The sequence below is a fragment of the Penicillium paradoxum genome, assembly GCF_028828445.1.
Source record: "Penicillium paradoxum strain IBT 22861 chromosome Unknown utg000002l_segment0_segment0, whole genome shotgun sequence".
NCBI classification, from domain to species: Eukaryota; Fungi; Ascomycota; class Eurotiomycetes; order Eurotiales; family Aspergillaceae; genus Penicillium; species Penicillium paradoxum.
This window is the reverse complement of record NW_026643180.1, coordinates 5,428,192-5,450,558: the sequence shown is the minus strand read 5'-3', so window position 1 is coordinate 5,450,558 and position 22,367 is coordinate 5,428,192. Positions and strand designations below refer to the sequence as shown.

Sequence of the window (22,367 nt, the reverse complement as noted above, 5' to 3'; positions counted from 1 at the left end):
AATGTTGACTCCGAAGATGTCCACAGAAACTCTTATAGATCTCCAGTCTTTCCTCCCCACGCTGCCGGTATGTTAATGTGGCCATTCAAGGATCGCATTCTCCCACGTCAACTCTACTATAGGTACTCCCCCGTTGATCAAAATAATTAGAATAGCCAGCACAGAGACATCCCCAGGCACCTTCAATGTACAGATATACTAGAATTCTAACCAGGTGGTATCCTGTAGTCAATATCAATTATTCAATAGTACGTAATGCGCAAAAAATCAACACAACTAGTCAGATATTCTATGTGGAAGAGTATTCCCCGATCAAACCTCGGAACTCTGTCAATAATTGCTGCCATAGGTCAGGTTGCTGCTTCGTGAAGTCCTCGACTTGCTTGGGAGCTGCCAAATCTTCCTTCATACGCGATTCATTCTTAGTCCCATTCAACACGGCCACATCGCCCAAGCCCATGACCAGAGTGTAAAAAGCAGCTTCGGGTGTGATGTTCACAGTCTGAGCAAGTTTCTGCACAGGCTCCGAGCGTACAAGGTCCGGGTTGGCTGTCAAAGTCCAGAAGCTTTGATAAATGACGTGATTCTCGCCGCAGAATGCACGGAGAGGGACGTCAAACAAGGTCTGCTCGTGAAATCTGTTCTGTACCACTGACGGCTTTACAGTGATCTGGGGCGAGGTACATAATTCTCGGAGCATAGGCAATGTACAATTGGAGATACCTAAATTCCGGATTTGATGGGGGACATAGGTCTCAAGAGCATGCCAGGCTTCCAGGGTATGGGCTAGGGTAGAAAGTGGTGAATGGATGACCACAGTGTCAATGTAGGCCTCATCCACAGAGCTAGGATCATCTTTTGAGCGAAGATTATGCAATGACGATTTGATAGATGCGTGAACCTGATTCGTCACCGTCGCTGACGGGTCATAGGGCATATCAGCCATGTCCTGTGCTGAGACAGGACTGAATTTGGTTTGCACCTATCGATTTATTCTTAGCTGACAGATCGTCCAAGCCATTCGAGCAAATTACGGCTCACGCACGTATAACTCTGTTCGGGTGACAATTCCATCGGTAATTGCTCGGCGAATACCATCGCCGACGAGATTCTCTTCGTAATGACGGGGTTGAGCCGCTGTGTCTACTGCTCGGAAGCCGGCTTTGATCGCGTTGTAGACAAGATCAGCACTGCGGTCTTTCTTCCAGGCTGTGCCGTAAATAAACACTGGAACGGTGGTGGAGACAGTGCCTTGAGTTGGACGCAGGCAGTACTTCTCCCACATCTTGCCGACAGTCCGAGTCATGGCCTTCTGTTCAAGAATAATAGGAGAATCCAAACTTCGATCACTTGATTTGGAAGCAAGGACGCAAAGGTACGTACGAGGCGTGTTCTGTCATGATGTTATGATTGCGGGGGATCCCAGGGCCGGGGCCTCGCCTGGAGGTTACTAATGTGTGGCAGTATCCATGGATCCATCCAATGAAGTTATGACGCCCACTGGGCCAGATTCACCTCACTAGCTCGACAGGGTACTTACTACCTACATGTAGGTACATGTAGGTAGCGAATAGTGTTAATAATAGACAAGCTTAAATTGCCATACGGCGGTTGAGAATCTTGAAGCCTAGAGATCTACGGAGATGTCTTAACGTTATCACCCATGTACTATATATAGCAGAACAACGAGCTCTCGGACCGGCATATGGGGGAATATGGATTAAGCCACCATAATAATGCAATTTGGAGCCTTTCCGATTTCGGCTAATTTTCTCTTATAAATGACATGACTTGGATTCTATTGTGTGAGCAGAACCCTCTAAAAATGCTCCGAGGGTGCTGTACTTAAACATGAGATTTGATCGGGGATAAAGCAGTGGGAGGCTGGTCAAGTAGCTCTGATCTTTGTTAGGCCTGGGTTAATCTAGAGAGTTACTATGGGCACCCGAAATTACTATGGGCACCCAGCGCTAAGCCTATTTAAATATTTCTTCCCGCTGGCCGCTCACTTTGATCCTCTAATAGTATGAAATATGGTATGATCTCTGTTTTTAATACTGAGATCGTATATGTGTACGACGAAATTACTACTGCTAGAAATATTAGCTGATCCTACCATCATTTGATATCATGAAGCTATTCCCAGTTCACAACCCCATGCAAAAAAGGGGAGTTTTCAATGTAGAAATGAGGCTATTCCCAGATATTGATTCAGTGTAAAAAGGGCAGTTTTCAATGTAGAAATAGAGTTTTCTATGCAGAAATGAGGCTATTCCCAGATATTAATTCAGTGTAAAAAGGGCAGTTTTCAATGTAGAAATAGAGTTTTCTATACAGAAATGAGGCTATTCCCAGATATTGATTCAGTGTAAAAAGGGTAGTTTTCAATATAGAAATAGAGTTTTCCATGTAGAAATGAGGCTATTCCTAGATGTTGATTCAGTGTAAAAAGGGTAGTTTTCAATGTAGAAATGGAGTTTTCTATACAAAAAGGGGAGTTTTCTATGCAAAAAGGGGAGTTTTCTATACAGAAATGAGGCTATTCCTAGGTGTTGATTTAGTGCAAAAAGGAGGGTTTGGTAGTGTAGAGTTTTTATAGGGCCCCCTAGATTATATAACCTTAAAATAGATACTGATTTCTAAAATAGTGCTAATCGAGTTTTCTTACGTAGCTAGTATAGTTATCACCCTTATCGATATAGGTAGGTATAACACCTAGCTTAACTATATTATTACCTAGCTAACTTTAACTAGTGATCTATATAATATAGATCCCCCTACGCCTAGCCTTCCTAATACTATACCCCCTTTCCAAACTATCGAAACTAGTATAAACACTACTACGCTATCTAAAAAAGAGGTACTAAGAACGTTAAATACGTAGTCTCTCCCACTCGGCTTCCCTATCGTGATAGTACGTAGTATAGATACGAAGATTTAATTCTAATATAGCCGTGGCCGGGACTATCGGATAGATCGTGCCCCGATTATATAGATACGTAGGCGGAAGCGGTCGGTAATAAGCTATAGTTTCGTAGGTACTCTCCGACGCGTTACTAGTAGTATATAGAGAGTTAAAAGTATTATTACTAAGTATAATTATTATCACGTTAATCCGTCAACTACGATTATTACCTATAGAATCGAGCTTAAGCGTCTACTATTAGCTATTATTAGCTAGATCACTAATAGTATCCTAACTCGTTATATTATAGGTACTATTCGGGGTAAGGCCGAGGCTAATAGTTAGACTTTATACCTCCGTACTCGCGATATTACTAATCTACGGGCTTATATAGCCCGCTAGTAGCTCGTAGGGCGTACCCTAATTTAAGCTCTACTAATAGATCTCCCTAAGGATAGTACTTAGATCATTCGGTATAAGGTAGATATAGCCGATAACTCCCTTAGCACCCTTTTTATAATATATAAGATTAGTCTCTAGTTTCTATATACCTATCTATATATCTTATAGATAGACTATACGTATAAGACTAATAAATAGAAGATGCCCCTACTTAATATCGTAGGTATATCACCTATTAGTAAGACTTTTTATATAGTATATACTTTTTTAAGTAGTGAGAAGTAGGCCTTATACTATCGAGTACTTACCTAGCTTAGGGAGATCTATATAGCTATTAGTATAGGTGCGAGTATACCTACGCTTACTCGCACTACTACTATAGAGTCTCTCGTTACCGAGCTCTTAGTAGCTAATACCTTACTAGCTAAGTCCCTACTAGCTAAGTCCCTACTAGCTAAGTCCCTACTAGCTAAGTCCCTACTAGCTAAGTCCCTACTAGCTAAGTCCCTACTAGCTAAGTCCCTAATTCCCTAAAGTTAGCTAGAGCGCACGTATCTAACGAGCTTTATCTCGTCGAATAAGATCGCGAGTGCCCCCCTATCCCTATCTCCTATTTTAGTCTATAGACTATCTTAATAGATAAAGAATAAGTAGTACGAAATATAATTAATAAGATTAGTATTATCTCTATCCTATATCTCTATATACCTCCTAATATATCGATCTTTACTAGGTTTTCCCGGCTATAAATGCGATACTTTATATCTAGTATATTACCTATAATATCGAGTGCTACGCTAGACCCTTTCTCCGCCGCTAAATCCTCTAAACTATTACCGACTCTAATACGCGGTATACTATTAAAGAGACCACCTAGGAGATTATATTATAGTGGAATACTATAAAAGGGAGCTAGTAGAATATCGTTTTCGCGCGGGAGGTTAACGATATAGAGGCTTAGTAGGGAGCTTTTAGAGAGAAATACTATCACTACCTAGGGTTACTAGTATATATCGATAGGGAATAGATTCGTGGCTATAGCCCCTATTTCCTACGATACTATACTAGTAGGTTTTTATACCTTAATAAGACCTCGACTTCACGCGTTAAAGTAGCTTATCGCTATCTTAAGCTTAACCTTTAGATTAGTACTAAGGACCTCTTTACTCTTAGTATTTAGTTTAAAAGTACGACTAAGCGACTAGCTATTAAGATTAGCTAGAAGCTTACCTCCTAGCGAATAGGGAGAGAGATTAATAGTAGTCTATTATTTAGGAAGGTTAAGACATTAGTTATAGATTAGGTAATTAATAAGGTACGATTAGTATTTAATTACTATCTACCGCCTACTAATAATAGGCCGACTATCCTATAATTATACTTAGGTAGATCGACGTAGACGAAGGGGTATCTATATATCTACCGTATTAATAAAGCCTAGGTAATAGGTGTAAGCCTTACCTAGGCCGACTTCTATCGCTATTATTAGATCTAGTAAGATCAGATTATACTATCCCTTAAGAGTGTATTAGAACTCTAAGTATAAAATCCTTATATAGTACGGGCGCGTAGTTAGCTACTAGCGTCTTAGCAATTATCTTAACAATTATCTTAGTAGGCCTTTATACTATTATCGCGGGTATTATAGCGATTCGAGAACTTAACCCGCCGCGAGCTATCTTAATTTAAAATTATACGCGAGGATAAGGATATAGTTATACGGCGATCGGTACGATAGCAGCCTATAAATATAAGGCATAATAATAAGTAGACTACCTAGGGCGAGATAACCGAGTCTAATGATTAGATAGCGGTTAGTAGGATCACTACGGGAAGGGGAAGGGGAAGGGGAAGGGGAAGGGGAAGGGGAAGGGGAAGTGCTTAATAAGACTTATATCTAGTTTGTATAGTAAAGTTTGGTATAGAATATATTAAAATAACACTATAAAATGATAAGATTTAGTAGAAATTAAGGTGGTAGATAGGGAGGGTAATGACTATACTAGCTACGTGAGAAAACTCGATTGGCACTATTTTAGAAATTAGTATCTGTTTTGAGGTTATATGATCTAGGGGGCCCTATAAAAACTCTACACTACTAAACCCTCCTTTTTGCACTAAATCAACACCTGGGAATAGCCTCATTTCTGTATAGAAAACTCCCCTTTTTATATGGAAAACTCCCCTTTTTGTATAGAAAACTCCATTTCTACATTAAAAACTGCCCTTTTTACATTGAATTAATATCTAGGAATAGCCTCATTTCTGCATGGAAAACTCTATTTCTACATTGAAAACTGCCCTTTTTATATTGAAAACCCCCTTTTTTGTATAGGGTCGTGAACTGGGAATAGCTTCATGATGTTAAATGATGGTAGGATCAGCTAATATTTCTAGTAGTAGTAATTTCGTCGTACACATATACGATCTCAGTATTAAAAACAGAGATCATACTATATTTCATACTATTAGAGGATCAAAGTGAGCGGCCAGCGGGAAGAAATGTTCAAAGAGGCTTAGCGCTGGGTGCCCATAGTAATTTCGGGTGCCCATAGTAACTCTCTTAATCTATTATGTATGGTACTATATATAATCTTGGCGTCTCCTCTCCAACCGATGGGCCGGGTTGACTCCAAAATCAGATTGTATATTACATATCATATCATGGCTATGATCAAGTTCATCCAGGACCAATAGCTCCCACGATGAGTCGCAACGGTCCTTGTAAGTATCCACGCTTAGCCTTTCACTTATAGATCTGACATACCTCCGGGATGAAGCTAACCGACAAATGGCCGATCAAACTATGGCCAAGGCTGCTCAATTCTCTAGGCAGGTGATATCCACCCATTGGGTCCCACAGCGTGGCTTAGACCTATAACACTTGTGTATAACGTCAACTACTCCGTACGGAGTACTCCGCACAAGGTCCCCAAGATAAGACCTTGGTCTTGGCGAAAATGGACTGAAGATTGCGAATACAATCCCGTCCAAACAACCATGTGAAGCATAGCCACGATGCGGAAGAAGTGAGAAACCCATGCACGATATTATTAGCCCCCACGATCTGACTTCCAATCGATCTTGGCGAAATCTTGGCTCATGCGAGAATAACCCAGGCAACTGCTTTTGCATGGTTAGCATTGGCAGCACTCCGCTGATCGGTGGGAGATGCCAGTCCGTTCTTGAATCTGTATGGATCATTACGTAGGGCCGACATGCTTCTGGGGGCTCAGCTCGACTTGTCTACTCCGTACTCCGGACATGTCTCGCGAAACCCTGATCGGCGGGGAATGCCGACACAGAAAACTCGCGATGCAGTTACCCGGATGCTTGGAGATTTGACAAGGGGAAGAAATATAAGTAGTGGCTGGGTTCTCTTGGATTGCCATAATCTCAACCCACCAACTTTTTCTATATACATACAACGACGCCGTACACCAACACCAACAACATCAATCATCATGCGTACTCAGCAGCTCCTCCCCCTCTGTGGTCTCCTCCTCGCGAGTGTTACGATTGCATCTAAACTAGATCATGACGATGTTCCGAATCGTTGCTGGGCTGCCTGCGGTCCCGTTGTCGGAATCGCTAAGAGCTGCGATGCCAAGCACGAGAGGGATTCCGCTGAGATCCAGTGCATTTGCGATTGGGATGCAGCCAAGACTCAAATCCCCCTCTGCTCTGCCTGCATCACTCAGTATCAAAATGACATGCGCAGCAACAGCAACAGCACCACTCACCACGACTATGATCACGATGATGACGACGATGATGATGACTACGACTATGATGACTATGACCACGATGACCACGATGATGACCACGACTATGATGATAACGGTATGTACTATGGGAATACCCGCCCCTCATGCAGGATCCTAACACTTTGCACAGAGGCCCTTGATCTTGTCTACTCTTGCTCGCTCACCACTACTACCTATAACTCTGCCGCTGCCACTACTCTAACTGGCACATCCACTGGTACTGCTGTTGCAACTTCAATTGCAGCCACCGCAACAGACTCTCCCACCACCGGCGGAACCAACAACCGGGACTCGAGTTCTTCAACCTCCGAATCCTCTGACTCCGTGGGTTCCTCATCAGGCTCAGCATTATCTTCTAGTGCCACTCCCGACATTGCAGCTGGTATTTCGGTTCCCGGTACTGCATCCATGGCAGGCGTGATGGGACTGATTGCCCTTGCTTGGCTGTAAGGGTCATTGGTTGGATATGTGTTGGCCATAAGAGGTAGCGAACGAGTGAAGATGTATACGATTGATTTTATGTATCCATTCAATATCGGTCTCTTGTTTTCGAAAACTTGGAAATGATATCATTTTATGAGCCATGGAATAATTTACAGTACCAACATGCAACAAGATTGATGCTTTTATGTCTTTGGGGAAGACCAGGTTGGGTAGAGTAGGTAGGTAACTGGACAATGGCTTAAGTCCTGTATGAGATTGGTTTGAGCAAAAAGGAAAGTCCAGAGAGTACTGTTAAACCGCCCATTCCATTCTCCATTTGGGCTAGATAAATACCATTGTATCTCGCCTAGGGTATCTTATCCATCCAATCCTCCCAGAAGGCATCCCCTAAGAATTCCTCAATTGGTGGTTCATAATCCATGTCATATACATTCTTGTAACATTGTACCTTGGTAGGGCAACTGTTCAGCAGGTTAGCATCAAAATCGTCATATATCTCATTTCGGCAAACTTACAACACGGGATCCTGCCCGAAAATGATATGCCACAAGTACTCAAAGACACGACCGCTCGTTTCATCATCCAATTCGGTCGTCATAAGCCAATGATGATACCATTCATAGTCGCTTCGCGGTCGCTGGAGAACCTGATCCTTGGTCACAGCGAACTGAGCACAGCAAGGTGCAGCAACAGTCTCGGGAACGTTCGTGTTGTTGAAGATCCGGATCCAAGCGCCCGCAAAGGCAAGCTCGGTCGTGCGACCAGCCGCTTGCCGAAAGGGCTGGACTTCGTCGGGACATCCGGGACCCCAGTCGCAACGCAGGTTGGCATATCCAGCTTGTCGGAGATAGTCGAGTTGTAGTTTTTGGACAGTCAATACATTATCCTGCTCCCAAAACTCAACGTGGTTGCTGAATTGATGAGCATGGAGGAAGACCATGTACTCAGGCAATTTGTCGTAATTATCCAGAATATATTGTAAATAGGCATTGCTCTCTTTGCCTTTATTTCGTTCAACCGAGAGAGGCGCTTCGGGATTGTCGACGGTGTACACTGCGTGTTGCCATCTAATATCCCAGTCCTGCATGAGTATCTAGAGCACTTGAAGATTAATGCGCAATTTGTTCGTGGGGTCTTACTCGGGCAGCCCGTCTTCAAGCCAATCCGTATTCTCATACGACATCTTGCCCAAAATGATGGTGCGATCCGTTTTCGGAGTGACCTTCGGGCGAGACGGTGCAGTAGACGAAGGCTCTCTCGGTTGCGCCTCCCCACGCCCTATCGGACTGAGTAGGTCGACATGTATTTTTTGGAACTCAGTCAATTTTTGCGGCTTTCTAGTTCTCCAGAACGGGTCTCGACCAGAGCTGTAGGCACCGGGGACATCGACGGGTACACGCTTTGGTTCATACTCGGGTGTCACTGTGAGGGGCGTTGGTCGGGTCATAGGCGTCCATTTCCTTCGAGTTGGGGCCTGTGCAGTGGGCGTAGGCGTAGGCGCCGAGACCAGCTCGATATATGCATCCCCATTCATGTAGAGATCTCTCATGGTGTTCGTTAGATCGATCTGATCATTTTGCCATTGCGAAATGGAATCCAGGTGAAATTTCACCAACAGCGTTATCACCAGCGTAATGGCTATCGCTGCTCGTACTGGAGTCCGCATTTTCCAGCATGGGCCCAGTTTCAAGATTCAAACCCCGTGAAGTGAACAGAGCGGAAAGCCCAAACTTTTAAGAGCCGCGGATAATCCCCACCTGCACTCAGCACCTTGGCCTCCAATCCGTCGGCTTGCGTGGTTCCCACTGGAAGATCGCAAAGATCCACCAGCCACGAACCAGCTTCACAAGATGATATCTCGCTCCAGCTGAGTGCGAGATTGGTTCAAGATTTCAAACTGCAATATATATGGAATATCCCTGCAGTTCCCATCCTTGGTGAACGCATTGATTTCTCCTACTAGCTTCTCATCTCAATCCGGCGAGTGCAACCTCTTCTCCATGTGGGGTCTGGCACTCGTCACTCATTCGCGTCGAGACTCAGATTTTGTTTCTATGAAATTGACGATTGCCGAGACGGTTAGATGTTTTCTGTATCACAACATCAAGAGTGCTCCATTTTGGTTATATCCTGGTCGGAATCAGAATGTGCGGAGACCAAGGGCATGATGTCTGGAATGGAACACGTTCAATCCCGAATACTCCGTATATACATTCGAGATAGGTGTAGAACCGAAATGCCGACTTTGTACGGAGTAGGGATAAGAGTATGGATAGATGAGCCTAAGTACAACATAGCCATCCCATCGACAAAACTCACTCAAATCTCGCGGAGTAGGGCGAGATGAACAGATTGGACTCTCACATACGTCAGATTGCGATCGCAGTGCGATGCCTCGATTATCAGGCATCCACATCACCTTGTCCATACTGCGTACAATTCGCTCTGGCAATTGGCCTGGAGAAGCCGGCTGGTCTTGAAACCGAGTTCAGGGGGTCGTTTCATATCTCACAGCTGTGACTTATCTTAAAATGATTGTTTTCAGGGTGACTAGGCCGTCCCCCGGCATGGACCAGGGCGCACTGGGCTCTAACGGCCAAAACCCATTGGTGGAAATGATCCAAGACATCTCATGGTCCAGGACAACCCACGATAGGAACCCTACGATGATGCATATCAATATATCCTGTGCTTATGATACCTACTCCGTACTTTTTGCTTCTTTCCCGATCCAGGTGTATTGCATACCATGTACTCCGTAGGTATGGAAGTAGATGGGATCTCGACAACCGTGTTTCCCACCGTTTGAGAAAGTCGTTCGGATTCGAAGCGGCGTCGTACGATCCGAGTTCGGATTCACTGACCGTAGCTTCTACAAAGTACGGAGTACGTGAAGATTCTCCTAGATAGGCATTCTTGGCTATACGTTGTGATCTGTCAGATGCCCAAGGATGGCTGTGCAGCCCGATCACCGGGCCATATTGCTCCCTGTTGATGTACGGCGTACGGTGAGATATCTCTCATTCAGGGGATTGATCGCCTCCGTTACAACCTCACTTATTACCCAATTATTCTATGTGATGCACATAATGCGTTGTAGTGCGCCACCGAGTTGCTTGTCTCCCCAACGTATTCTTTTTTTTCTTTTCTCGCTGGGAGATCATGGATGTCTCCACGGCCCGATTCGGCCCTGTCGATCGACCTGAAACCTCCCATCGGTTACTCTGCACTTTCCTCATCTTGGCCGTTGATCACAACTTTCAGCATCTTTGAGTCACACCGGTCTCAAAGAGAGGCAATGTGATTTGCATTATGACGCACTCGCCATCTCCACGAGGCAGCCATGGCCATAATCACAAGACCAGATCCCTAAGCGATTTCCGGACTAGAAGAAAGCAAAAGATTCCGTAGTCTTTTCTAGCGTCAATGTGCATCCAGCGACTATACCGCATTTCGAAGGCGATTGTCGCAGGGAGTACTCCGTACGGAGTACGGAGTAGGGTGGCCATGAGCCGGAGCTCCACAGACCGGGATCTGACACTGCCACTAAAGGTTCTAACCAGCATCTAGCGGGTTCTAGCTGGGCCACCGGAGCCTCTGAGAAGGTTCGGCGCATGCGCTAGAAACGGGGGATGCGCGGATCGTGGAGACCAGGCGAAAGTTCCAATTTCGTGGAGTGGGACCGGTAGAGCATAGCTTCATGTAGCGTCCATCCGCTCCAGTGTGAAGGCCGTTTAATAAGGCAGGCTGTTGATCTATAGAGAAGGAGAATTTGGAAATCCAATAGTCTCTCACGGCCTGTACGGAGTAGAGTGGCGAGTCACGAACTCGTGGATCGAAGGATGGGGCGGAAGGGAATAGGGGGCTCCGGAGTAATAATAGCCAGAGCAATAAAGGTAATAATAGAAAATTACTCGCCCCTGAAGCCTTTGAGCAAATGAACCCAACAGTAATTACGGAGTACGGAGTAAATGGAGCGGAGTCAACGAGGCCTAAATAGTGTGTCACATATAGAAAATGCAGACCGGTGCAGGGCCCCTTGAAAGCACGAGGCAGGAGGCGAACCCCCGGGATTGGGCATCTGTCAACCGGACTCGTGCACTTCGTCCACGAGCTCTGAAACTCAGATGCGACTAGGCAGATAATCAGATGCTCGGATGTTCAGGTGTTCAGGTGTTCAGGGATTCAGGGACTCGGACGTTCCAGTGGAATCCCACGTTCCAGGATTTCATTAGGAATGAGGAACGCCTTCCTCAAGCCCACTATGGGGTCTGCTAACTCGTCTAGTGACAAGCCTAACGAGACACGGCGTCTTAGCAGAAGGCTACGAGAGGAGCCGGAAGGAGGATGACGGACAGCCGACGACTGGAGCTCTTGCGATCTGAGACGCTGATTTGGCGGTGGCAACGGCTCCGGGAAAAGGCCCGATTTCCAACTCAAACAGGGGCGGATCTTCAGACAAAAGGGGAGGCAAAATAGGGGGATTTACTTTGTATAGTGGGGAGAGACAGCGACAACCTCTCGACTTGGAAGATAGTCCATGGGTGTGCACATGGCTGTTTTAGAGGACGGTGTACTCCGTACTCCGGATGCGATGGTCAAGTAGCAAGCTCATGGGTCTCCCGTTCACCGTATACATGTCGTTATGCAATAGACCATCGAGGGAATCTCGGGAGTCCACTCAGGTCCAGGGGGGAGGAGTCGAAGATCTAATATAACCGCTAGAATAGGTGCTATAAGTATGGCTTCTGATCCGTTTTTAGGGAGGGAGTACTTTACTGGTCATATAATCTCTCTCTCTTCTCTCTGCATATTCAACTGATCACCTGCTTCCTTTTCATTCCTTCTCTACTTCTCTACTCTTCTCGCCTCCTTACTCCTCCGTTCTTGGCAGACTGGTCTCCCTTTTCTGACTACTTTCTCTGATCTGTGAGATCTGTCAACTCTGGTCCGGTTTGGGTCTTTTTGGGATCTTGATCTCTTGGTACTCGGCAATCCAGGTCCACCAGGGATCCCCCGGAAAAAGAAAAGAAGATTGAACGGGGAAAAGGAAGAGAAAAAAGAAAAGAATCCCAAGCATCCCCCCAAAAGCAAAGGGAAAAGATCCCAAAAACAAAAAACAAAAAAAGAAAGCCGAACTGGCCCCTGGATGAATCGAAGCATTTAATTTGCTTCGAAAGTTGGGATCTCTCTCTCTTTTTTTTTTTTCTGCTGTTCTGCCTTTCCGCCTCTCCTCTCTCCCCCCTCCCGATCGGCTTTTACTCCCAAGTTTTCCATCCGCACAATCCCGTCTCTTCGACGGTTACCTTTGTGGAAAAAAAATAAAAAAATCAACCTTGGTCGCTCTCATGGTGGAGTAGTGCAAATCTTTACATTGCTTGGTGGATCTTCACATTCCTCTGGGAATTCTCGGCCATGAGTTATCAACAACCCGACATGTATCACGATCATTCTGCGCGTTCCCCTGGGTCTCAGCGACACCAGCAACCCTTACACCGTCAACCTTCTCGTCAATTCGATGCCTACGGCCCCATGCCGACCAACATGTATGAACAGGACCAAATGCGGTACGAGTCCGCGCGCCTCGAGCGTTTGAACCCGTCTCTCCAGAACAACTCCTATGGATATGACATCTCGGGTTCACAGACCTGGAACCCCAATGGATTTGCTAATGCACAAACTCTCGGGGGGATTCGCTCCGCCTCGGCCAGTTTGAAGCCCAATGCCCGTGGTCGTACCGGTCTGCCCACTGTAAGTTCGATCTTTTCAACGGATTTCCCCCGTTTTCCCGAGTCCGGAGTTAACACCCTTCCCAAGACGTGGTTGGATCAGCAGCCAAACATGCCCCAGGCTTTTTCGAACTTGGGCCCTGGTCCCATTCAGAGCAGCGCCATGCGACCGGAAGCCTCGGCTTCCTCCGCCGACGACGATGAATTGATCCCAACTGCGATTGTCATCAAAAATATTCCATTTGCCGTGAAGAAGGAGCAGTTGGTGCAGTTGATGACGGAACTCAACCTTCCCCTGCCCTACGCGTTCAACTACCACTTTGATAATGGTGTGTTCCGTGGGTTGGCCTTTGCCAACTTCACTTCCGCCGAGGAGACGGCTACCGTGATCGAGGTACTCAATCACTTTGAGCTGCAGGGTCGGAAACTGCGAGTCGAGTACAAGAAGATGCTCCCTCTTCAGGAGAGGGAACGGATTGAGCGGGAGAAGCGTGAACGCCGTGGCCAGTTGGAGGAACAGCACCGTCCCATGGGAGGTCCTCAACTCCAGACTCAGAGCTCCATGTCTTCGCTCACTTCGCACATCCCAGCTACCTCCCCGTCGCCCGTGTCCCAGCGTGGCCAGCGAATTGGTGGGTTACACAGTCTTTTCGCAACCCTTGGAAATTCGAACCTGTCTTACTAACCCGAAATGTCTCATGTGCAGAGGTGGACTTGAACGACACACAGACCCTTTCCTATTACTCTCAACTACTCTTGTTCAAGGAGGATACTGCCCGCGACTCCGTCATCTTCCCTCATAACCTCACTCCCTCCCAGCGTCGCACGGTTCACACTTTGGCTCACACTATGGGCTTGGGTCACGCTTCCCGTGGCAGTGGCGAACAGCGCCAGGTCCAGGTCTTCAAGATCCCTGGTGGCCCCAATGCCAGTCCACCAACATCCTCGATTCCTCCTTCTGGTCAGTCGGACGGTGGCCGTCGCGGCCTGAACCGAGCGGCAACTATCGACTTCAGCGAGGCTCGCCAAGAGGGTCCCGGTGCCTTCAACACCCTCCGTGGACAAACTTCGGGCTTTTTGGGCGTGATGGATCCCCCCGGTAACTTCGCCAATGGTCAGAACTTGCGCGCTGCCAAGTCCTTCGCCGACCTGCGATCCTACACCCCTTCGCCCGTGCCTTCCTCTGCTAGCTTCCCCGCTGCCCTGCAGTCGAATGGTGCCCGCCTCCAGTACGAGGGCGCGCCCACCGGCACCTCCAACACCCCAACTCTCACTCCTGCCCAGTCTGGTTCCTCCCTTGGCATGCAGCGTGATGATAACCTGCTGGTCAACAGTCTCGGAGGTCTGTCGCTCGGCACGGGGATTGGCGGTCCTAACTCTAGCCCCCGTCGTCTGCGAGGCATGTTTTCTTGGGAACAGGACAGCCAGCAATCAAACGCTGGCGCCATTGGTAGCAACCGCGGCATGGGTATGGGTTATGAAGGCCAACAGGAGCGCATGCCTGTCCGCCAACCCCGCGGGCCGACCCCGGACAAGGGCACCGGATTCCGCCGTCAGAACGGCCACCAAGCACGCGGGAGTGATGAACTCCGCACCACTTCCGGGGTAGAGATCATCGTGGAGTAAAAAAAAACATTGGACGAATTTATTGAAAATGGCGACTCCCCTTTTTATTGCCAGCATCCGACTGATTTGCCGCGAGACGAATACGACTTGTATTACGAGGCCCTGTTCCGCGAATTACCGGCTTACGATTCGATGAGGGATGACGAGATGACAACAAAAAAAAAAGACCAGAAAATCCTTTGTTTCGCTGATCTAGCCAAGTTTTAGACGTTTCTTTTTTGGGGCAGCCCAACAGACACGCGGTTTGGATGATTGCTTTTTTTGAAATTTCCCGACTCGCCACAGTTTCTCTCCAAGATAACTCTGGACTTGTTTATTTTTTTTTTCCAACTCTTTTCTGATATTGCGGGCGCCTTGCATGCAAATCCATGGCTTTCTATTATGCTGTGTCTGGCGGAATGAATTCCACGACCCCGAACGCCTCCTGGTGATACGGGACGCATACGAAGAATGACACAAAAGACCTCTTGCCGATGGCAGAAGAAACGACAATACCAGCATTTTGCATATTTTTGTCTGTTTAGTTTGTACATGGGGTGACTCGCATCTGTTTTAATGTTTCTGGCCCGTCTTAGCCCGGTGGCCGCTTTCCCCTAACACCCTGGGGAAATTCATGTTCGGTCTGTCCGGGCTAAGGCGGTTGTGACATGCCTGTTTTCTTCTTTATTTTTTTCTTCTTTGGCTTCTTTTCCGCGTGCTTTGATCCCTTTCCTCTTTGGCCTGATGTCTTTCGTCTCGCGGAATTGACGGTGATTAGGGTGAACCCACAACTCTGATTCAAACCAAAAAAAAAAAAAAATCTCACAGCAACTATATTGTCACTCGCATATCTTGCTGCCTTTCGAATGTGCCGACTCTACAGATCTACCTCACGCAGTAAGAATGCATCTTGTGCATTCCTGTTTCAATGCTGTTGATATATTTCCCAAGTCCTATGCTCGAGGGTTCTATCTCTCTTCATGTTTGGTAACTTACCTTCCAGGGATCTTTTCTTTTTTTTTTACTTTCTTTTTTTTTCTATTTCTTTTCTCCTTTCCATTGCCTTTTGTACTCAGATCCTCACAATTCAATCCATGTACCTTCTAGTACTATTACCGCCCGGTCGTAGGATATGTATATGTACAAGTCCAACCGAACTTGGAATCTCAAGTCGAACCAAATTTCTGGGGGTATCCCGAAAGAGATCCCGACCTCATGTATCATCAGCAAATCATAGAGCATTGAAATCCAGAAACTGCCAAGAGATTACGACACGACACTGCCGTTGTTTATGTTCGCGGGACGTCCCTGTCGATCCCCCGTGCTCCCCGACAGTAGTTCCGGTCTTACATGCAAGGTCTGTCAGCTATCGACGACAAAAGTCTCTGGATCGAACCGCCAATTCTGACCTCAATAGATGTGGATAGGGATCGGATTTATCGAATTCCATCTGCTGGTATAATGCTGGACACTTCGGCATTGGCAAGGTTGGCCTCTTACCCGGGGAATGTGTTCTTCAGAGTTGGGTCCGACTATGAAGTATGCCCAGAGAGGCCAGAGTTGGGATCTACCTACATGGGTATGTCGGTATGTGTGTACATAAAGCACTAGACCATAAACCTCGCTACAGAGCCCAATATCCATAGTGACAGCTTAAAAAAAATAAGAACTCAAGACTAGAAGCCTGACTACTCGCACATGAATGGTAAAGCACATCGAATCAGTAAAATTCCCACTACCAGGATATCCCCATTTTCCCATTACAGCGCCCTATGAACTCGAAATGAAAAACACGATTGAAAAAGCAAAGACCGGGGAATATCAGAAAAATACATCAAAGTGGAGCGCCGTGAAGAACAAATACGAGTGAACAGAAAAGCGGGCGGCCGGGGTCAGTCATAGATTGAGGATTCGAGGTGTTGGAGCCTCGACAGGACCTCCCACAGTAGCGGCCCAGCCTTTCGAATCTTTTCGGGGGTTGAATTAGAGCTCGATCTTGCCGCCCTTCTTCTTCTGCTCGACCTTCAGGAGAAGCGCACGGTTGATGCGGGGTAGGACACCACCGAAAGCGATGGTTGCGCGGATAAGAGTGTCAAGTTCCTCGTCACCACGGATGGCCAGTTGGAGGTGGCGGGGGTAATACGCTTGACCTTGAGGTCCTTGGCGGCGTTACCCGCCAGTTCGAGGACTTCGGCAGTCAGGTACTCGAGAACAGCCGTCACGTAGACCGCAGCTACACAAGGAATGGGTTAGCAACAGGATCGTTGGGAGATGATCTCAAGCGAATGAAGCATACCCTTAGCTCCGACACGCATCTTATTCTGTGTGTTGTTCTTCAAGAAACGCTTGACACGACCACAGGGGAACTAGAGAGAGAGTTTGTGTAAGCAGGCGCGTCATTTTGGACAGCCAGCGATCGGAAGAAAACACGGTCGGGAGAGAGGATATGCGATAGCATGGTCCGAGTTTTATGGTTATCAGGTGAGACTGCCCCTATCGAACAGCAATGAGGGACTCAGTCGACGCGTCTTCGAGGGGAAGGCAGTTTCATCGAATAACTCATGGCCCGCATCGTACGACCTCTCTCCAACAATGTGATCTCCAACCCACTGTCAATTAGGCGAGTCAAGAGCCGACTAACCTGCAGACCAGCCTTTGCGCTGTGAGACTTCTGGGCCTTCCCCGCAGCATCACCCTTTCCACCCTTTCCGCCGATAGACTTTCCCTTTCCACCAGGCATTGCGAAATAAATGTGCGAAGACGGTCGCAAGGATAGATATGGCAGAGAGAACCGGAAATCAAGACGATATTGCCTTGGTGTGGATGTGGAGGCGATTCAGTGTGCGGAAGATACGCGCGTTGTTGATGGATGGAGAAGTCAGAATGTGCCAGGCGCCGGCTGAGCCAAAAAGACAGTTCACGCTAGTCCCAATGTGGAACTGTCCTTTCTCACGGCACATTGAATTGGGGCCTAGGTACATGGCCGTCTGTAGGCCCGTTGGACTGATCAAGATTAGTGGCTGCTGGGTATATGCTGTATATTTCTCTGGAGCAGAGTAGAGTCCATGGTCAGTTGTGTCATGCGCCGAGATACTGCCATGGTAAAAGTCAGTGTGCTTTCAGCCAGCTGAGCGCAATCGAAACCTCCAGGATCTATGGCTGGGGTTTAGTTGTCAGACTTGGGAGAATGCCAAAATCCAGACTATTGTGCAACTGCAAGCAAAAATAGAGGTCCACAATGTGGTGGTTGCTGATCTTTTGCAAATAACCTGGTCAGGTTTGAAGCTGGACCACCACAGCTACCAGCTATGACCAACAGCGGGGGAAGGTCATGTGATACAGACGCCTCATACATCAGGCCGGAGGAATGTTCTGCCTCAGGCGAAATCGCCTCCGGAGATAGTGTCGGTAGAATTGTTCTTCCGGCTCCCTGACCTTCCAGAAATGCCAGGTGGCCCGCGCCTTTCAAGTTTTGTTCGCGTTGTACTCCCCCATACTCAACGATTTCCCCATATCGAAAAGTATCAGGCAAAATGGTGTCTCCTCAAATGTATGCCGGATCTCCTATCTTCAGTTTCAATTATCGATATCTATGGAAACTGACAAAAATCGCATAGTACCAACCTCGCCATCATCTTGGTGATGATGCAGCTGGCCAAGAAGGTTCCCTTTGAGGATCCTCAGGTCCTGATGCTGGTGCGCGGATGCTACATCCTGTCCAATGTCCTCATCCTGGCGGTTCACCTGTATACCCAGTTTAAGATCAACCAAAAGAAGGGTATGTCGCACCTGTCGCACCGATCGCGTGCTCGCCCATTGACCCAAACTAACGAATCTCTCCAGACATGACGACCCTCAAGTATGTTGAGCCCGCCCAGATGGGTAGCGCTGAGGAGCCCAAGCCCGTTACGACCACCAACATGGACTACGATAAGGGTCAGCTGCGCCAGCTGCTCCGCAGCCAGCTTATGGGTGTCGGCATGATGGGTGTGATGCACATTTACTTCAAGTACACCAACCCGCTCCTTATCCAGTCAATCATTCCCCTGAAGGGCGCCTTCGAGTCCAACCTGGCCAAGATCCATGTCTTCGGAAAGCCCGCTACTGGTGATCTCGCCCGTCCCTTCAAAGCTGGGGGTGGTTTCATGTCCCAGGGCGCACCCAAGAGCGACAAGGCTTCCATCGAGGCCGCTGAGAAGAACTGGCGCGGCGGTGTCAAGGAGGAATAGATTGGTATCCTTCGTTGTTTTAGGCTATCAATCGCACCTCCAATTTGTGGGGTATCCGATGGCTGATTTGGATCATAGCACACTGTTCATTTCCCCCATTGTAACATAATCCATAATCCATCCTTTCAAGTCCAGACCCTCCCTTGCTGGGGCTCTGGGCCTTATTTTTTTAATCACCTTTGATTGCCTGGTCATTGCACTTCCTTATAATTCCAATTGCGCCATGCACGAAGACGGTCATCAATTGTGGTAGGGCAATTGTTTCTTGTCGACTCTCAAGCTGCCTAGATGTTGCGCCATTCCCTGTATTTCCACCATGCCGATATGGCCTGATAACGTGGCACTGTAGAAACCCTTGGCCTTAATGGCATGGCGCCAGCTCCAATTGCCCTCCGGCATTCGCCCGGTCTCGTCTCGTTGCGATATCTTCGGATGGACGGGGGGAGCCCTGGAGGCAAAGGGCGATTTATAATCCACTAGTAGTGAGGTCAGGTGCAGGTGCCCAGGTGAGGCCCGGGGTTACCCCAATAGTTGGTCATCCCTTATAAGTGACCATTCCCAAAGGGAAAAAAAAATCGAGGGAAAAAGAAAACAAAAAAACAAAAAAACAAAAACAAACAACCCCATGGCCCCATGCGTTGAGAGGCACCGGTGACTCCTTTCAGGGCGGGGAGCCACAGCTTATATAGAGCCATACTCAATCCGTCCACCGCAGCGCCTCCAGGACAACGGCTGGGGAGTATAATTCAGTTAGATTAGAAGATATAATAAGGATCAATCCAGAAGAGCATAAGCCATTGGCTTGAGTCTAACTGGATTATCCCAGACTACCCCATTCGTACCTTCGTACTCCGTACATCGTACAATGTACTCCGTACCTACTCCGTACACAATGTACGGTGCCCCTCATAGCATCATACCCAACATTGCCCCTCCCTGTCATAGTTCCTTTTAGTCAACCACCTCGGGATCCCTCTCGTCACATAGCTCCTATTATCGTGATCTTCTCCCTATACCCGAGTAGGCAAAGTGTTCAGCAGCGAAGGTCCGAGGGAAGAGTAGTAAAAACCCGACGAGCGTGGGATTGCGGGATTCCTATTGGTAGACGAGAGCTACCGAGGGGCAGAGCTGGGCCCCAATATCGTGGCTCTTCCTGTTTTGCCCGGTGTATGAAACCGGAAATGGTTGCTGGCCAGATGTACAAGCGGCAACAGTCGGGAAATCAACTCAGCGCTCCGATCTTCTGGGGAGGTGCCGTGGTGAAGCCCCGTCCGTCTCTTCGGTGAGGGGTGATCTGTCCGTTGCGTCAGTCATCCATTCATTAATCTTCCCCTCCCCCGCCAGATCTTTTTTCTCTTCTTCTCTTCTTCTTCCCCATCTACCATTCTATCCAATTCCTCCCTTTCCATCTCTCTCACTTTCACAGTAAGTTGCCCATCAACATCTTATCGCTCTCCATTGCCTAACAGCTTCTAGTAAACCGCAATCATGGTTGTCCAGGTCGGTATCAACGGTTTCGGTCGTATTGGCCGCATTGTAAGTACTCTCACCTGGGCTCATCGGAGTTCGATATACTAATCAGCCTCACAGGTCTTCCGCAATGCGTAAGTTGCCTAGAAGAAGAAAAAAAAAAGACCCGAGATGAACTCCTTCTAACCCATAGCTTATAGTATCAACGACCCCAACGTCGAGGTTGTTGCTGTCAACGACCCCTTCATTGAGACTCACTACGCTGTATGTTTCCAGAACCAGCAATCGGCACGATCTAATACTAACATCCAATCTGCGGGATAGGCCTACATGCTCAAGTATGACTCCACCCACGGTCAGTTCAAGGGTGACATCCAGGCTGTCGAGGACGGTCTCGTTGTCAACGGCAAGAAGGTCACCTTCTTCGCTGAGCGTGACCCCTCTGCCATCCCCTGGGGTAAGGCCGGTGCCGCCTACATTGTTGAGTCCACCGGTGTCTTCACCACTCAGGAGAAGGCCTCTGCCCACTTGAAGGGCGGTGCCAAGAAGGTCATCATCTCTGCTCCCTCCGCTGATGCCCCCATGTTCGTTATGGGTGTCAACAACAAGTCTTACACCAAGGATGTCAACGTCCTGTCCAACGCCTCTTGCACCACCAACTGCCTGGCTCCCCTCGCCAAGGTCATCAACGACAACTTCGGTATTGTTGAGGGTCTCATGACCACTGTCCACTCCTACACTGCTACCCAGAAGACCGTCGATGCCCCCTCCAACAAGGACTGGCGTGGTGGCCGTACTGCGGCCCAGAACATCATTCCCTCCTCCACCGGTGCCGCCAAGGCTGTCGGTAAGGTCATCCCTGAGTTGAACGGCAAGCTCACCGGTATGTCCATGCGTGTCCCCACCGCCAACGTCTCCGTTGTCGACCTCACCTGCCGCATCGAGAAGGGTGCCTCCTACGAGGAGATCAAGGCTGTCATCAAGGCTGCCTCCGAGAGCGGCGAGCTCAAGGGTAAGTTAATCCTCATATGAAGCTTTTATATCTGTCAGCATACTGATCAGTATTCAGGAATTCTTGGCTACACTGAGGACGAGATCGTCTCCACCGATCTTAACGGTGATGACCGCTCCTCCATCTTCGATGCCAAGGCCGGCATCGCCCTTAACGCCAACTTCATCAAGCTTGTCTCCTGGTACGACAACGAGTGGGGTTACTCCCGCCGTGTTGTCGACCTCATCTCCTACATTGCCGGCGTTGATGGCCAGTAGGAATCAGGACGGCGTCCTGGGGTCAGAAGTGTTCTCTAAGGTGCTGATTTCCTGCTTGCATAGCCTGCAAAGATGGTTGCATGAAGGATCCGCCTTATAGAAAAAAACAAGATGATAACGTCATTTAATGAAACGAAATTTTTCTAGTTCAAATGCTCCTCTTTAATGAACCTTGTAGGCTGTAATTTGTCTAGGTATGCATCCATTGGTCATAGGTACATATGTATATCTCATGTGAGCGTACCCACATACATGTGCCATTTTGCTACAATGCATCTTGTTGGAATCCGAAGCTACATGTACATAAGTTGATCCACTTTCGGAACTGCGTCATAGGAGGTAGTCCCTGCATGCATGTGACTTTGGATTGCAAAGTGATTGGATATATTAGAGACTCTGGTATAACTAATGAGCCTCAAGAGTCGAATAGTTTCTATATGTGTTTGTCCGTGCCATATACCATGCAAGTAGCTAAAATCGAATCCTTTGACGTTGTGCTGCGAATAATTGAACGGGGGGTAGATGATAAGCCCTCTAAACCGTGGAT

General features: G+C 47.7%; 7 protein-coding genes across 7 annotated transcripts; 4 read left to right on the top strand and 3 right to left on the bottom strand.

The window, feature by feature from the left end:
* Nucleotides 1-289: 289 nt before the first annotated feature.
* On the bottom strand, nt 290-1,285 carry N7457_001929 (putative aldo-keto reductase (AKR); the record flags this gene model as incomplete). The annotated part of the gene is made up of 2 exons (XM_057172975.1): nt 290-982; nt 1,046-1,285. 2 exons carry the CDS (start codon nt 1,283-1,285, stop codon nt 290-292), a joined length of 933 nt encoding a protein of 310 aa, XP_057036878.1.
* Nucleotides 1,286-6,771: 5,486 nt separating this feature from the next.
* On the top strand, nt 6,772-7,524 carry N7457_001928 (putative GPI anchored protein; the record flags this gene model as incomplete). Its single annotated transcript, XM_057172974.1, has 2 exons — nt 6,772-7,150; nt 7,205-7,524. 2 exons carry the CDS (start codon nt 6,772-6,774, stop codon nt 7,522-7,524), a joined length of 699 nt encoding a protein of 232 aa, XP_057036877.1.
* Nucleotides 7,525-7,864: 340 nt separating this feature from the next.
* Nucleotides 7,865-9,184, bottom strand: N7457_001927 (DUF3431 domain-containing protein; the record flags this gene model as incomplete). Its single annotated transcript, XM_057172973.1, has 3 exons — nt 7,865-7,979; nt 8,034-8,585; nt 8,658-9,184. 3 exons carry the CDS (start codon nt 9,182-9,184, stop codon nt 7,865-7,867), a joined length of 1,194 nt encoding a protein of 397 aa, XP_057036876.1.
* Nucleotides 9,185-12,933: 3,749 nt separating this feature from the next.
* On the top strand, nt 12,934-14,873 carry N7457_001926 (uncharacterized protein; the record flags this gene model as incomplete). The annotated part of the gene is made up of 2 exons (XM_057172972.1): nt 12,934-13,879; nt 13,954-14,873. 2 exons carry the CDS (start codon nt 12,934-12,936, stop codon nt 14,871-14,873), a joined length of 1,866 nt encoding a protein of 621 aa, XP_057036875.1.
* A 2,003-nt stretch (nt 14,874-16,876) lies between these two features.
* htz1 (histone H2AZ) lies at nt 16,877-17,592 on the bottom strand (the record flags this gene model as incomplete). Its single annotated transcript, XM_057172971.1, has 3 exons — nt 16,877-17,085; nt 17,149-17,218; nt 17,494-17,592. The coding sequence occupies 3 exons, from the start codon at nt 17,590-17,592 to the stop codon at nt 16,877-16,879; spliced, it is 378 nt and encodes a 125-aa protein (XP_057036874.1).
* Nucleotides 17,593-18,385: 793 nt separating this feature from the next.
* On the top strand, nt 18,386-19,081 carry N7457_001924 (PHO88 family protein; the record flags this gene model as incomplete). The annotated part of the gene is made up of 3 exons (XM_057172970.1): nt 18,386-18,402; nt 18,470-18,630; nt 18,696-19,081. 3 exons carry the CDS (start codon nt 18,386-18,388, stop codon nt 19,079-19,081), a joined length of 564 nt encoding a protein of 187 aa, XP_057036873.1.
* Nucleotides 19,082-20,569: 1,488 nt separating this feature from the next.
* Nucleotides 20,570-21,820, top strand: gpdA (glyceraldehyde 3-phosphate dehydrogenase GpdA; the record flags this gene model as incomplete). Its single annotated transcript, XM_057172969.1, has 5 exons — nt 20,570-20,617; nt 20,672-20,685; nt 20,752-20,815; nt 20,876-21,563; nt 21,621-21,820. The coding sequence occupies 5 exons, from the start codon at nt 20,570-20,572 to the stop codon at nt 21,818-21,820; spliced, it is 1,014 nt and encodes a 337-aa protein (XP_057036872.1).
* Between the last annotated feature and the right edge of the window lie 547 nt (nt 21,821-22,367).